At 33.3% G+C, this 15,820-nt stretch overlaps 1 protein-coding gene and 1 non-coding gene across 2 annotated transcripts; one reads left to right on the top strand and one right to left on the bottom strand.

Moving 5' to 3' along the window:
• Positions 1-450: 450 nt before the first annotated feature.
• On the bottom strand, positions 451-522 carry Trnad-guc. Its single transcript has one exon. It is a non-coding gene; the product is annotated as a tRNA-Asp (tRNA).
• A 5,869-nt stretch (positions 523-6,391) lies between these two features.
• Positions 6,392-15,350, top strand: LOC118753201 (cysteine dioxygenase type 1-like). The gene is made up of 3 exons (XM_036488073.1): positions 6,392-6,677; positions 14,246-14,828; positions 14,892-15,350. Exons 1-3 carry the CDS (start codon positions 6,537-6,539, stop codon positions 14,972-14,974), a joined length of 807 nt encoding a protein of 268 aa, XP_036343966.1. The 5' UTR covers positions 6,392-6,536; the 3' UTR covers positions 14,975-15,350.
• Positions 15,351-15,820: the final 470 nt, after the last annotated feature.

Raw genomic sequence — 15,820 nt, 5'->3', positions numbered from 1 at the left:
TGCATTTTCGTGTACGTTGGTCGGGTGGGTGCCTATATATGTATGTACATATATGTACATACATACATATGTACGTAAACCAAATAAATGTTTGTATTTATAAAAGTGAGCAATAAAGAAAATAAATGTTTCTACGAACAAACTTTTGTATGCGTCCACAAGTTAGTAATAGGTTTTTAACGAAGTCACGAATGCCTGGAAAGAAGTCTGTCATTTCATAGATTCACATACACGAAAATGTGGTTGTATAATGTTGAATGTTATTATGGGGCAAGACTAAAATTATCTTAAAAAGCCTTGTATCGTTGTTAATGCAAGTTTATAAGCTAATCTCATTAACATTAACAGCATTTATTTGATTGCGAAAAATGCTTTAATCAGTACAAAATAAAAAATAATGTTGCATATTATAAAATAAATTCAAAAATTAAAAAAAAAAATGATTTTCATCTCCCCGACGGGGAATTGAACCCCGGTCTCCCGCGTGACAGGCGGGGATACTAACCACTATACTATCGAGGACGTTGAATCGGGCTTGCCAAAAGTCGTTCATATGCTAAAGCGCCTTAAAATAATTGTGCATAAAGCTTTGAGCAAAAGCTCTTCATGTACGCAAGTATAAGCTATAAAAAGCTACATGAATAGTGTGTGGATTAGGGATGTTTCGAATGTAATATTTTTAACATTCGCGATTATTTCTTAGAGGCTCGTTTAAAAGGCCGGGTGCACTGAACAATTGCTTACTTTCAACGAATGAAGCAAAAAAAATTAACTAAAATATGTAACTATTAATACAACTGCGTAAAATATGATTAGCACTGAAATATTTTACCCATTTGATGGCGCCCAATCAAATCTAGATATTTCTATTTTCTACAACATGTAACAGCGTACAAGGGTTGTTTTGCCTGTAAAATACTTAACGTTAAATTGAAACAACATTTAACATACATATGTATGTGCGTTACGCTCCGATTGTGTGTTTAGTGGTCGTTAAGTGCGTGCTCTGCCCATAGGTACACATTCGCATTCGCAAAATATTCGTATCACTTGATGCGAATGCGAATGTCGAAGTGAATGTGTAAAATGATGCGAATCATTCGCTTAACGAATGCGAGTGCAAATATTCGCTACATCCCTGATGTGGATATCCAATTTGCTTACATATTTTTTGTCCTATGCGTATATAAATATAAAGATTTCTCGAATTAAATTCAAAATGTGGTAACAGCATATAGATAGTTTTTTAACCGACTTCAAAAAAAGGAGAAGGTGGTCTATTCGTCGGAATATTTTTTTTTAAGGATGTATGTTACCGCATTACTTTGGACCACGTTAACCGATTTCGATAATTCTTTCTTTATCGAAAAGGTCGTTCCATACCAATTTGGTTTAGATCCGATAATTGGATCATAGAGAAATTAACGGTACACCTAAATTTGTATATGAGAATTGAAGTCGGCTGTGTTTTTTGCTTAAAAACTACTTGTTTCTTCTCCATTTTCATATTCAACATTTTAGTACAGTAGGTATACCTGGAGAAAATTCCACAGAGGATAAAAATGCTACCATGATGTTCAGAAAACTATTTTAATCAAAATAAGAAAATGTGGTATCTCTCAATTTGACAGGAAGTATTTTTAATTACTCCTGCAAGAATTACCTCACGGTGATTTCAAAAATGAAATCTTTTTTTTTTGTACCGGCTCCATGTTTGAAAAACCTGGGTTTTTAGGACCGGTTTCCAATTTTGTAAATAAGCGAAGTGATCACGCCCATTTCTTTTATGATGGTTATTTCAAAGATGAAATCGGCTTTTCTGTACCGGTTGCTAACTGCGAAAAATTCGAAATAAGTGTACTATATTTTTTCAGATTTTTTTGAAAACGTACTATAAATTTCTTAGAAAATGTTGGCAACACTAGCGGGATCACTCCACTTTTTACTCAATCGGTAACTGGTACTCAAAATTCGGATTTTTCAAAATTAGTAACCGGTGCAAAGAAATCAATTTCAATTTATAAATAACGATACTTAAAGAAATTGGTAGAACCACTCCGCTTCTTATGAAGCTAGTAACCGGTACTAAGAATTCGGATTTTTCAATGTCAGTAACCGAAACAGAAACTCCGATTTCATTTTTGAAATAACCCTTTGCTTCTTTTAAAACTGGAAACCGGTCCTAAAAACTCGGAGCTTAACGCTTTCCTCAACCAAATCAGCGGTGGTCCTCTTCACCTTCTGAACGAAGGGAGTCAGCTTACGGAGGCTACCTTTCATAGCCCGCTCTTCATCTCACAGTACAGAGCCGGCAACACCTGGGGCAGAGACAAGGAAATGTTGTTGGCAATACACAAGGCAATTGGCTGGTCTGTTTGGAACTATGCTGCGCTTGTTTGGTCGCCGGGGACTAGTTGGACGCAGTAAACGAAGCTACAAACTTGTCAGGTTACCTTCTGATGTTGTCTGAGCAATATCTCCATAGCGAGGCCCCAATTGGGCCTATAAGGAAGCATAACACATGTCAGTTCAATCCTACTCCCCCAACACTCCTCTCCCTCTGAACCGACCACGTCGGAACGGCTCGTTTTTGGGCGTTATCTACTGACTTTTGCACAAAGCTGGATTTAGAAAAAAATATTAGCTGAGGGCTTTATATGTATATTAAGGTAACGATAATGTGTGTATGAGCATGTGTATATACATGTGTTATAATTGAAATATTAATAATCAAGCAAAAGTGTGCATCTGTGCATATACATACGTACATACACACATATCTATGTATATACTATATTCAAACACTCATTCATCTTGTTTTTAATAAATCCGTTGATTAAAAACATAAGTTCATAAATTTAATTGATATAGAACATATGTATGTACATTAGACTGCATCACCAACAAAAGTTGCGGCTTTTCCGCCGGAATTACAAAATTTATTATATTTTAAGACGTCCACCAAAATATTTCGGAAAGATATTAAGATTATTTTTGAGCTGGACCGTTTTGAAAATACCTCCAAAAATGGAGTTTTTTTATGAACAAAAATAGTTTCTTAAATAACTTTTTGAAAAAAGTCCCCTCAGATGGCAAAACAAATTAAGCTTAAAAAATCTGCATAAAAATATTTAAAAATCTCTTCAACGGAGTCGAAATAATGAGATTTTTGATGCTGTTTTTTTTAATTTTTTCGAAGATTGATTTACGAAAAACTTGAATAGCTGGGCCAAAACTATTCTTATTTAGATTTATGGCATCTCAGTAGAAAGGTATTTTAGCACTATTTTTATTTCTGTGCAAAAAAGTCATTCGTGTCCCAATTTTTTATTTTTCAAATACCTATACATCTTAATTCAACTTTGAATGACGTTCGTTCATCCTATCTTTCTCATTCATGCTTTGAAGGAGTTTATTAGCAAAGAAATAAAAAGGGTAAGAAAATACCTTTCCAATGATATTCATCTATTCAAGATTTTCTTATACCAATCTTTGAAGAGTTAAAAAACAACATCAAAAATCTCATTATTACGATTCCGTTCAAAATTTTCTTAAATTTTTTCATAATATTTTTATGCAAATTTTTTAAGCTTAAACCGTTTTGTCATTTGGGGGGATTTAAAAAAAAAAAACAATCTTTAAGAAACTATTTTTATTCATAAAAAATCCATTTTTGGAGGTATTTTCCGAAATAGGTAGGTTCCGAAATATTTTGGTGGACGTCTTAAAATATAATAGATTTTATAATTCCAATAAAAACACATTACCGATTTTTTTTTTTTTGTGTATGGGGAGTGATGCAGTCTAGTGTACATAGTGTACATCTAGATTCAAAAAATTAATTTTCAAAAAAATTTCGCTATATCTAGAGTTTTGTACTCTCATGTAGCACTATTTCTCATATTTATTCATTCCTACGCCAAAGTACTCCACGTTAAAATTTTCAGCAAAATCGGAAGAAATTACCGTTACCTCTTCTTCTATGGAGTGTAAAAATTTCACAGCTGTATTGGTTGCCAGTATCAAAAACAGGTACGGCTTTTTAAAAAGTGGCATGTAAAATTTTTATTGAAGGTTTATTAAAATCAATTACGAAAAAAGTGTTGCTTAGGGCCTTTGTGAGTTGAGGCAACGATATGTAAATTCAAAACTTAAAAGCCGTTTTTCTCGAGTTTCCCTTTTGTTTTGAGTTATGACACTATTGAAGTAAATGAGCGATATGTATGAAATCGGATAACATATATCATTTAATAATAATAATAATAATAATAGATTGACGCTTACACATATCTTAGTGTTTGGCCGAGCTTCTCCTCCGACTTGTGGCGTGCGCCTTGATGTTGTCACACAAAGCAGTTTTACGCCGACTCCGAACGGCGATTGTATTTTTATGAGAAGCTGTTTTTCATGGCAGAAATACAATCGGAGGTTTGCCATTGCCTGCCGAGGGACGACCGCTGTTAAGAAAACGCGTTTTTTCTATAATTTTTGCGATGTTGCTTTGAACAGGGCTTCAACCCAGGTGCTAATGAGTGAAAGCGCCCACTGCTTACCACTACACCACAGCGGCCGATTCCAAATTCGGGGATTCGAAATTAATTTTTTTTATGTCGTGTATGTATGTGTAGCCGCTGTGATGTATTGGTTAGCAATGCGCGCTACCATTCCGCAGGCCCTTGGTTCAAGTCCGGTTCAACCCAAAATCGAAAAATAAAAAACAAAACAGGTATTTTTTTCTAACAGCGGTCGCCCCTCGGCGTGCAATGGCAAATCAACGAGTGGAATTCTGCCATGAAAAATATCATCTCATAAAAATACAATCGCCGCTCGGAGTCGGCTTAAAACTGTAGGTCCCTCCCCTTTGTGTGCCAACATCAAGGCGAACGCCAAAAATCGGAGGAGAAGCTCGGCCAAAAACTAACCTATATGTAAGCGCCAATCTATTAGTATTATAATTATTATTATGTACATTAATGTTCCCAGCGCAAAAAGAAATATGTACCAAAATTAAAAAAAAAAAGTTATTTTAATTTAAAAATGTTTCCTAACTCACGAAAATCTTTTTTAATTTATACACTATTTGTAAAAAAAAGTTATCAAGTTATTATTGATCCGTGCCAGACTGGCCATTTCGTCCACGGTGCAGCGGATACTTTTTCTTGTCCTCGTTCACATGGTAATAATTTAAAATTGTTTTTATTATATGCAAACATATTTATTAAAAATTAATTAATTTCAAAATAAAACATTCCAATCCTTCGTTAGTGTCAAAGAAAACCACGTCAGTGCAACGCACGCACTACTTTCTCACCAAGCCAAGATTAAGTCAACCAAAGTCACAAAATGTTTATTAATCTGTTTCCAAACTCGCCAAATAGAGTAGGTATGTAATACCATGGGACTGAATTCGAAAAATTGCTGATGTAATTATTGCGGTAGAATTTATCAGATGTACATATGTATGTAAGTATGACCTCGGCATCTATAAACTATTTACTAAAGTCTCCTCTGCGTCTAAGCTGCGCTTATAAGAAATAGACACGTAACATTTCTCTTTCGTAAATATTTTGAGTTTGTAAAATATCATTTAATGAGAATATTTGTGTCGGTGAAAAATTGTAAAACAAAATAAAACTAAGGAGAAGCTATTGATTGCGAACGTGATGCAAGAGTAAGTGATACCAATATTCATATTTACACACATACTACTGATGAATGTAAAAATATCTACATATCTAGATAGCTACCTGTTATACCGTTGTTTATGCTAATGACCTAATGACTGCCACCGAAGTGCTACTGTTCGTTTGCTTAATGGCAGCTAAAAATTAAAGATACTCAAAATGCTCATATGTAAACAGACATAGTTACCACCAATTAGATGAATGCGACCCAAAACACTCCACTGGATGCTGATAATTAAACACTCAAAAAGAAAAAATTTAACCGCAGAACAGACCTCAGGAAATGGAGAATCTTAAAACACTACAATTAAGTAAAACACAAAGAAAGCAAGAATCGACAAATGGAGTTAGGGCCACTTGGAATTGAGTGGAATGTTTTGTAGCTTATGGTCGTCTTGTGGCTATGGCCAAGTGTAATGAATAAAAACCAAAAATTCATGCAGCTGCACAACACAAACGCTTCAGAGCCATTCGAAGTTATACACCTCGTCGCGGCGCCGATTAACCAATGCCACTAATTCATGCAAGCAATTCACGTACACAGCATCGTAAACATTCATCAATTAGTGAAAATCGAAACGTTTTAAGTGCATTGAGAATACATTACCATCAAGTGAATATTCATGCCACACGCAAGCGTCTCTGCAATCACAGATTAATAACACAAACTTTGTACATCAAGTGAAGATCAGTCAGCAGGTACAGATCGCCAATTGTTGTGGCGCACCAAACTTTCTTTGGCTAAACAATCGGTTGTAACAACTTGAGATACGAGTACGAGCGTTGAGAGATACGCTTGAACCATTTGAGTTGCATTTGCAGTGTGTATCCGGTCAGTACGAGTTTATACTAATGTGTCGCAGCAAGCTTCTACAGAAGTCAGCGAATACTGATAAAGACACTGCCGAGTCAGCGACGACAACAAACAACAGCGGAATTAGAGATAGTTCAGGTACAGGGATTGCCGCTGCAACTAACGGTCATCATAAAATGGTAAGTATGTACTTATATATCTGCTTATTTTCGAGAACTAATAATCGTACATTAAAGATATTGGAAAAAAAAATTAATATGGGGGGGTCTTTATTAGAGCAACGAAGCCAAATCAACAATTTTTAGAATTTTTTTTCTGTCTGTCTGTATATTTGTGCGCGCATCATTCGAAAACTAATGCATGGAATTGAATACAGTGTTTACCTATGTATTGCTAGAGGTCTAACTTAAAATATAGAAAGAAAAAAATTACAGAGTTGCCACCTGTTTGAAAGTTGCAGTCTAAGTAAATTGATAAAATAAAGTAAATATTGCAATATGGCTGTCAAAAAAAGAGGTTTAAAACGGCTTATGGAAGAAAATATTTTTTTGGGGTGGCCACTTATTTTAAAACTTTAATTTATTTGAATTGATAAGATAAATTGAACACATATTGCGATATGGGTATAAAAAATAAAGAGGTTTAGGAAAGTTTACTGCTGGAAATATGTGAGGGGGGTTGCCTTCTGTTTGAAAAATTTTATCCAATTATATTGTTAAATAAATTAAATATTATAATACGGGTATCAAACAGCACAAAATACTTTTAAGGCGCAGTGAAGCACGCCGGGTATTTGCTAGTTTTGTATACAAAATTTGACAGTTAAACCAAAGATACCAAATTTTCAAGGTTCTCTAGGCTTTTTGCCAGTTTGAGAGAATACCGTTTATTTATTTATTTTTTTTTTAAGAGGGGAGCTTCAGTTATTAGATATAGACGTTTAATATATAAAAGTCGCATATCCCAATCAAAATAATAAAACAAATTTAATCCTTGGTGTTATTTTGTTTCCTGTCAGTACCCCGAGATAGGCTCTTTTTTGTGAAAAGTGAGTGAGGCTTTCAAATACTAAATACACATCGACGGCTTATATTTACGGTGACCATAAATATGGATTCAAAATGAAGGACAATTTTTCAAAAATATGCCTACATATATTAACGTAGTATAAAAATATCAAAAGAGTATTTATGATTCTAATTTATTAATTATTAATACATAATTAATCACGTTTTTTCATCGATATTAATCTTTTTTTACATGAATATTTATAAAAGTATAGTAAAACATATTATAATTTCAATAGCTTACACGAAAAGTGAAAATCTTTAAAATATTATTTTATTGGCAAATTTTGAGTCGCTCAAAACGAAAACAATACAATTTTTTTTTTGTTTTTTTGGTACTTTTCGCAGTTATTTGTCAAAAATCGACGCCATGAATCGACGTAGACGACGAGTTACAAAGTGCCCTTTTCAAAAATATATAATTTGTGCAGGTTGCGCTCCGTAGCATCTACATTTATAATCCGATTTTCATTATCTTTGGCTCAAAATTTATTGTAGTGATATATCTTCTTTATCGAATTTTTAAAATAATGAAAAAAAATATTCAAATGAAACTGCGTATTTGATTGAAAATCTAACTTTTTTCGACTTTGGCGACAAAATGCAAATGGTAATGATAATTTTCATTGAAGTGGCCACAAGTTATATATTTTGGTAAGAGGCACATCCATACCCTTCGAGCTGTAACTCGCTTACGTTGATTGGGAGATTTTTTCATGAGATATAAGAAAAGCTACGAAAAGTACCAAAAATCACTTTTTTGAAAAAATCCATCCATTGTCCGATAATTTTAAAATAACGAATAAAATGCGGGACAAATGCAGGACACTTGGGAAAAATCAGTACATTTTCAGGTTTTTCAGATTTGAAAAACTACGCAGGACCGACCTTTGAAAAACAGTACGGTCCTGCAAAAAACAGGACGGATGGTCACCGTACTTATATTCAATATCCTCTATCTGCAATTTTCACAAAGATTATATTATGATATAAAAATCCACCTTAGACTTAACCGACATCGATGATGTTAATGCTAATGTTGTTATGAGAATTTGCTATTGAATTGCAAAGTTAAAATTAACATTAGTGATCAGCGTTAAGTCCAGGGCCGAAGTAATCTTCCTGGGACGAGAATGGGTTTTGCCCCAAATAGGACATTTAGTGCATTGAATCTTATAAGAACCATGTCCAAGTCTAAGAAGAATTGAGATTAATTCCTAAACCATATTACCCTTTGACTTTCCAATTTTTCCGCCTGACTCAAAGATCGCAGAACAATATTCGATGGATAAAAATGGAAATATCGTTCCAAAAATAATGAAAATGTGTGCCCCGCTTACCTTAGCGGTAGAGGCTTTTGCAAAAGGATAGCTGAAATAGCCGCTTTAATGAAATTATACTTTGAAATAACACTAATAAGGCAATTATTTAAAACTGTTAAAGCAACTTATGGATGGTTCCACCCTATGAAGCTAAATTTTTGGTTTGATTTCAAAGTTTAGAGCCAGACATAAATTTTGCAAGACAATTCAAGAAGGAGCAATTGATTTTACGATATGTACTTCGAAAATCTCGTATAAGTCCCGTAAAGTTATGGCAATACGCAAAGCGTTCAAATTCTTCGTAAAATCATCTCGGGCCTCTGCACCACATCTTGTGAATAAATTGAGTGATATATTTTTTTAATTTTATTTAAACTGTAAAGGCGTAGAGTGGTAGCACAAAGGTCCGGGGACTGTCTTTCGATACGTCAATAAAATAAAAACAGCTTCAAATGATAAAATTTTAAATTTCGAAAAACGGAATCTCATTGCTTTTTTTACAAACTTTTATTACGTTCCACCGGTGTGCAATCAAGTCCTGCAATAAATTTTTAACCAATGTCCCGATGAGCTAGAGACCTTAAACTTAGCTAAAAACTCGATGACAATGCAATGTGAAGTATGAATTAATCCGCTAGGTGGCGCAGATGTCGAGGTATTTAAAAAAGCCGTATTTATGATCAGATATGGTTCATATTTGAAACAGAAAAATTTCCTCCAAAAAAAATTTGGCCGATAGGTGGCACAGGAGTAGAGATATTTTGAAAACCCATATTCGTAGTCCGATATGGTTCACATTAGAAATGTATATTATGTATGTACTTGAATGGAAAAAAATAATACTGGAGAAAATATAGCCGTTAGGTGGTGCGGGGTCGGTTTTTTCTTTTTTTATAAACCAATTCCAAATCAGATGATTGCTTAAAACGCCAATATTACGAAAGGCGTGCGCTAGAAAAGGACAAGAAGGGAAAAATATGCCTTTTTACAGGGTTGAGTGCAACATCAACCACATTTTGCACCGTGAAAGGGCAACATTTTTGGAAGAAACGAAATCGCTATTAATGAATTTGTTTTCATCGTATTTGTTTGTTTTCAAGTTGGTGGTTTTTACTTTGCTTTACAATTGTTTACTTCCTGCTTGTCATGACGTACTTTTATTTTATATATCGCCATGAAAAATTCAATATTTCCAATAACACAAAACTAAGCTCCCAGACCTATCACAGATTCCGAGTGAACTCCCGTCGTGGAAAAACCTCCCGTCACGAATTCGGGAGAAATGCTATCAGCAATTCCGACGCATTCGACGTATGTTTTGTTTTAATAATTCTAAATCAAAATAAAATAACTGAAAATCAGTGATACCATTCTCACGAATTTCGAATTTGCGGGAGAATTTCGTGATCTCAGACGGAATTCTTGATAGGCTTGTCCAAATTAATTTGCAATAATGATAACGAGTTTGCGAACTTACAGGCCTCTGCGCACTTATATATGTATATACCACGAACGTGAAATATGAAACCAATAATACATGTTATCATAACAGTACGTCGAATTATCACCTTAATTTTGATCTCTCCGGTGCGGTTTTTTCCGACATTGTTACGGAGTTAGTACGCTCCGCAGAGAAGATTCAAAACAAGCTTACAATAAATCAAAAACAAAAATTATAATGGGAGCATCCGTACCTACAAACATAAATAGTATGTATAGTATACATATGTAAGTATGTACATACATAGCAAAATAATCTCATCCGAGTGCACAGATGGGGAAACCTATCTCCGGCTAATATTTACTGGTACAGCAAATCGTCTCTACATATATGGATTTGTACGTATGCGCATATGTATGTATGTGTATATAATATACAGTCTTAATTATATGTACATATGCATGTATGTATGTAAATATGTATTTATAAAAAAAAAGCTAAAGAAAGCTATCACGAGCTACAATCTCAACTCAAAGAACATCGATTTTCGAATCATTCAGATTTTCTTATTCAAATCGTGCGCGTCAAGACTCAAAGAGCGGTTAAGTTTAAGACCGTATTTAAATAACTAACGGAAACGAGTTTCAAATTTAAGTCCAAGTTTTATAGAACCACTGAAATCGATAAGAAAATACTTCATTAAACCGAAAAGTGAGTTTAAAACGAAAAACGGTGATTTTCATTGATTTCTAAAAAGCAATTTTAGAACAGTGAAAAGAAAGAAACAACTGCACTCATCTGCTTGTAATCTGTTAAGATTAATTTTTCCAGGCGTTTTTGAATTACAATCTGTACATACTATATTGAAAAGTATACATACATACATATATGTTTGTGGGTATTTAAATTCCATAATAAACTGATAAATACTGAACATTGACCTTAACGCACCGTTTAATTTGACATACGTACACGTACTTACATACTAATGTATTTATAAATGCTCATATGTATAAGTTTAAATTACGCTTTTCGAAAATATTTTGTCAGCTAAGAGTTGAAAGTTATTGTATTAGCGAAAGAAAAAAATCAAAAATTAAAATTAAAAAAATATATACCTTCGCAATTAGACCTATTCAAGGCCTCCATATATGTAAATCGAGAGGAGAAATATTTTTAATGCTACCAGTCTTAGGTCGGAAACTTTCCATCTGTAATACACAGAATCCTGCAGAACCGAGAGCTGGCTTATAACCCCTCAAGACCTGAGTATGAACCAATTAAGGTAGACTATTTTTTGTTTTTTTTTTACTTTTCAGGGCATAAATAAAAAATTTTATTTTTTTTTATATTTTTGAAATAATTTAATTTTCAATAAAAAAAAAATAAAAATTTTAACATAGTAGCACAAATTGTTTATCGTAAATGATCACTTGCCAACCCAATTGAAGTACATTATAACCAGCGTAAGTAATATTTTTAATTGCAACTCTATTTGAACCATATTTTCAAAATTGCTTTCTATTTCTGCCCGGTAAAGTTAGATTTTCAAGGTTGCAGTAACTCCCATAAAGCTGAAAATTGGTACGAATGTCATTATAAATGAAACGAGAAAAGTCCTTATCGATCCCAGATCTGTAAAAAAAAATTATTCAAGGTCAAAGGTCAAATAAATTGATGTTTACAATTTTTCAGCTAAACCGTAAGGTTTAACATAAAAATAGGTTAGAAAAATGTGTAGATCATGCAAACCCTTTAAAACCCTTTATGACACTTTTTCCTAAGAGTCACCATTTCTGGGATATAACGACTCAATCGACATCCATTTTGTAAAAATTCATTTAACTTATAAAATACTTTGAATTGAATTTAATTTTCTAACAGGAGGTAGTATAAAAAATTCAGTCTGTATGGCAGGTGTCACGGGCCATTTTCCAAGAAACCACATTTTTTCCATGAGTATAGTATTGATTTCATATACACATCTCCATACGAAGTTCCAGCACTTTACCACAAATACTTCCAGAGGTATGCAGTATGTATGGGAGATGCCACGCCCTTTTATCCAATCGGGATACAAGCTACCCTATCTTTTAAGTTGGGCTAAATGAGACCAGTATGCAAAATTTCATAAAAAATAAAGCTAAAACGTGAAAGCGTAACAAACAAACCTTTCGCATTTATACGAGTAAGGATTATCCAGTACTAACCATTAAAATTCTCTCTTACGTCAGGATTTTTCTTAAAAGGACTTTGAAATTTAAAATTTTCAGACAAATTTTTAAAAAACTCGGTGCAATTCTACATTCTAACACAAATATGCGAATCATATAAAAGAAAAAATTCGATAGAATTAAAAAGGTTTAAATATTTTGGTGCAGAAAGACGAATAGGTACTGAAAAAGTCCTTTTAAAATTTTATCCTTGAATATCCTTGCAAATTTTCAATATGTATCTTTGAAAATTGTTATGTTAAGGACTAATATGCATGATGTGGTTGTACATAAAGAAATAAAATTAATTAAAAGCGCATTTTCAATACCTAGTACCAGATTGGCCAAGCATATACTTTTTAAAGTTTTCAAGGTTGGGATATCAAATACTGGTAATTTGGATAGCTTTAAAAAATATTATTGAAATAAAAAAAAATGGATTTCGATATCTATTAAGTAAATTTCTTACTCAGAAATTCAGGTGGCAACCCTATTCCGAAATGCGCCGGAATGAATAGACATATCTTGAGCGTATATGTATTGTGTATACTTAAAAAAATGCTGATTGAAATTAACAAAATAAAAGTTTGTATTACATAGAAGCGTGGCAAACCTGATCGAAAATATTTTCTGACCAAAGTCCTCAACAATACCTTTCATTTGATATCCATAATGTTTTAGAAAAATTGTGTTGAATCGAAAATAAGTGGCAACCTTACACTACTATCCTAAGGGATACCATTTTGTATATAGGGAAAGCATTGTTTAAAAACCTTCTCTTGGTATCCATGAATAGTAATATTTCAACTTTTTTTTCTAAACAAAAAATAAATAAATAAATGTGCGATTCGAAATAGGTGGCAACCCTATTAAAATGTTGATTTATGGATCTTTAAATTATCTTCCTTGTTATGATGTTTTAATTAATTTGCAACTAATTTCGAATAGCTGGCAACCTTATACGAGTCTTCTCGGAGATAGTGCCTATTCAAATAACCTTAGAATCTATAACATTATCTGCATACAAAATTTCATCAAAATCGTTGGAGCCGTTTCCGAGAACACTATGGATGTATTTACATATATACAAGAATTGCTCGTTTAATGCAATAAGATTCGTTCTTGGGAAGCAAGACTTGAATTTTTTTTTTGTTTCTACAGAATTTTCTTTCATTCATCTTTTTTTTAATTATGCTAGCTGATCATATTTTTGAAATTGGAAAGTCCTTTAAAAAAAATTCTGAAGTCAACGATTTTCTGTTTCAGTTCTTTGAGGGTAGCATTACTTGTAACTTTTTATTTTGACTATTAATCGGGCGATAAGACTACTTTTTTACCTTTTATTAATTTTTTTTTGTTTAAACAAGTGCTTGAAGAAAACGAATGCGAAAGGTTTTCCTTCCTTTCTGTAAAATTTGGAAAACTGGACTTGGTAACTTTCTACTCTAACCTAGCGATATATTTTTTATTTTCTTTATTTTTATTTATGCGCTCCTTTAACAAAAAGCGCAAGGTAGCTATACTTCAAATCAGGATACTTACTCAGGGCTAATAAATTTAAGATGGACTAAGAATGTCTTAAAATTTATTAGCTTTTGAAAAAGATGGCATATATAATTTTTTGTCCCTTAATCGGCTTCCATTAATACAACAGCATCAATAGCAAATCGCTTTCTTATTTACATACATATGTACATTTTACAGGTGAATAAAACTTGCACCGAAATGGCGCTTTCCAAGGTCGATGCCAACAACTCTGAATTGGATCAGGAGCGTTACTTACGTGATGCTACACATCATTTTCGTGGCATAGAAAAACCTCTCAAATATGGTCCAACCATTGATAATCTAACGGATCTGATTTCGGCTCTTCACAAGGAATTCGAAACGAGCTATGTAAATATAGAGATGGTTAATCACATAATGTTGACATATAAGTCGAATCCGCGCGAATGGAAGCGTTTCGCTAAGTTTGATCGTTATAAATACACACGCAATTTGGTTGACGCCGGTAACGGTAAATTCAATTTGATGATCCTATGCTGGGGTGAAGGCCAAGGCTCAGCCATACACGATCATGCCGATTCACATTGTTTTATGAAAATGCTTAAGGGTGATCTACAGGAGACAAGGTATGAAATGCCATGTACCAAGGCTATAGATATGCCCAGTGTAGATATTGGTCAAACTAATGATGCCGATGATAATGATGAAGAATTCAATAGCGAAGAATTGAAGACGATAGGCTCTTCATCGATTAGTTTGAATGATGTTGCCTATATAAATGGTGGGTTTGTTGAAATGAAATATGTATGTTTAACAGTTTACTAAAGCTATCTTTCGATTTCAGATAATCTTGGCTTGCACCGAGTGGAAAATCCTAGTCACATCGAGACGGCGGTGTCGCTTCATTTGTATTGTCCCCCCCTTTGAGGAGTGCTCTGTCTTCCATAAGAACTCTGGCAAGCGTATAAAGTGTCCTGTGACCTTTTGGAGTAAATATGGTGTGCGTCAGCATCAGTCCAAATAATAGAATTTCACCGTATGAGATTTTTTCCTTTTGCATATCAGAAACGCTTTGAAAGATCAGATGATATGATCCTGTATAACAACAACAAACCTACTAGAATATTTTAATGTATGCCTTATTTTGAATTTTCTTATAAATTTTTGTATACATACATACATATGTATGTACGTAACAGAGTTTTGTAAACTATTTGTACAGCGAACGGGTTTAAAGCAAAAATTTATCATTCCAAACGGCCGGCTTTTGTTTTTAATTTTTAAAATATTATGGTTAGTAAAATACAATTAAAATATATATATTTAAGTTAATTCTATAAACTACTTTTAGATATATATATTTTTATTTATATTGCAATAAAATCATATATGTACTATATTAAAAAAAAAAAAAAACTTTTTGGGTTTTCAGTAGTTTCTCGCATAAAAAATTTAATGCAAATATACCCGACTCATCATGGGCTGAACTGAGGCTGTATACTGTAACTATGAGTTTTCAAGTGTACACTGAAAATTGTGTACACTCTTCATTTTGCGATTCAAGAAGTGTGGGAATGAGTTTTAGCTGTCAAAATTGTGTACACTTCTCTTTCGGAAAACTCACTTAGGGGATTCCCTTAAACTCTTAAAGTCTTAAACTGTGTAAAACTCTTAAGTTTACGAGGCATTTATGGGAACGCTCCCTTTGCGAAAAGGTGCGTAAAGTGACTGTGTGACAGATAAACCAGGGCCCGAATCGCGACACTAGATATC

Source organism: Rhagoletis pomonella, unplaced genomic scaffold (assembly GCF_013731165.1).
Source record: "Rhagoletis pomonella isolate Grant_MI unplaced genomic scaffold, Rhpom_1.0 Rhpom_scaffold_02191, whole genome shotgun sequence".
Classification (NCBI taxonomy): Eukaryota; Metazoa; Arthropoda; class Insecta; order Diptera; family Tephritidae; genus Rhagoletis; species Rhagoletis pomonella.
Note: the sequence above shows the minus strand (reverse complement) of the source record. Positions and strands in the feature narration are given on the sequence as shown.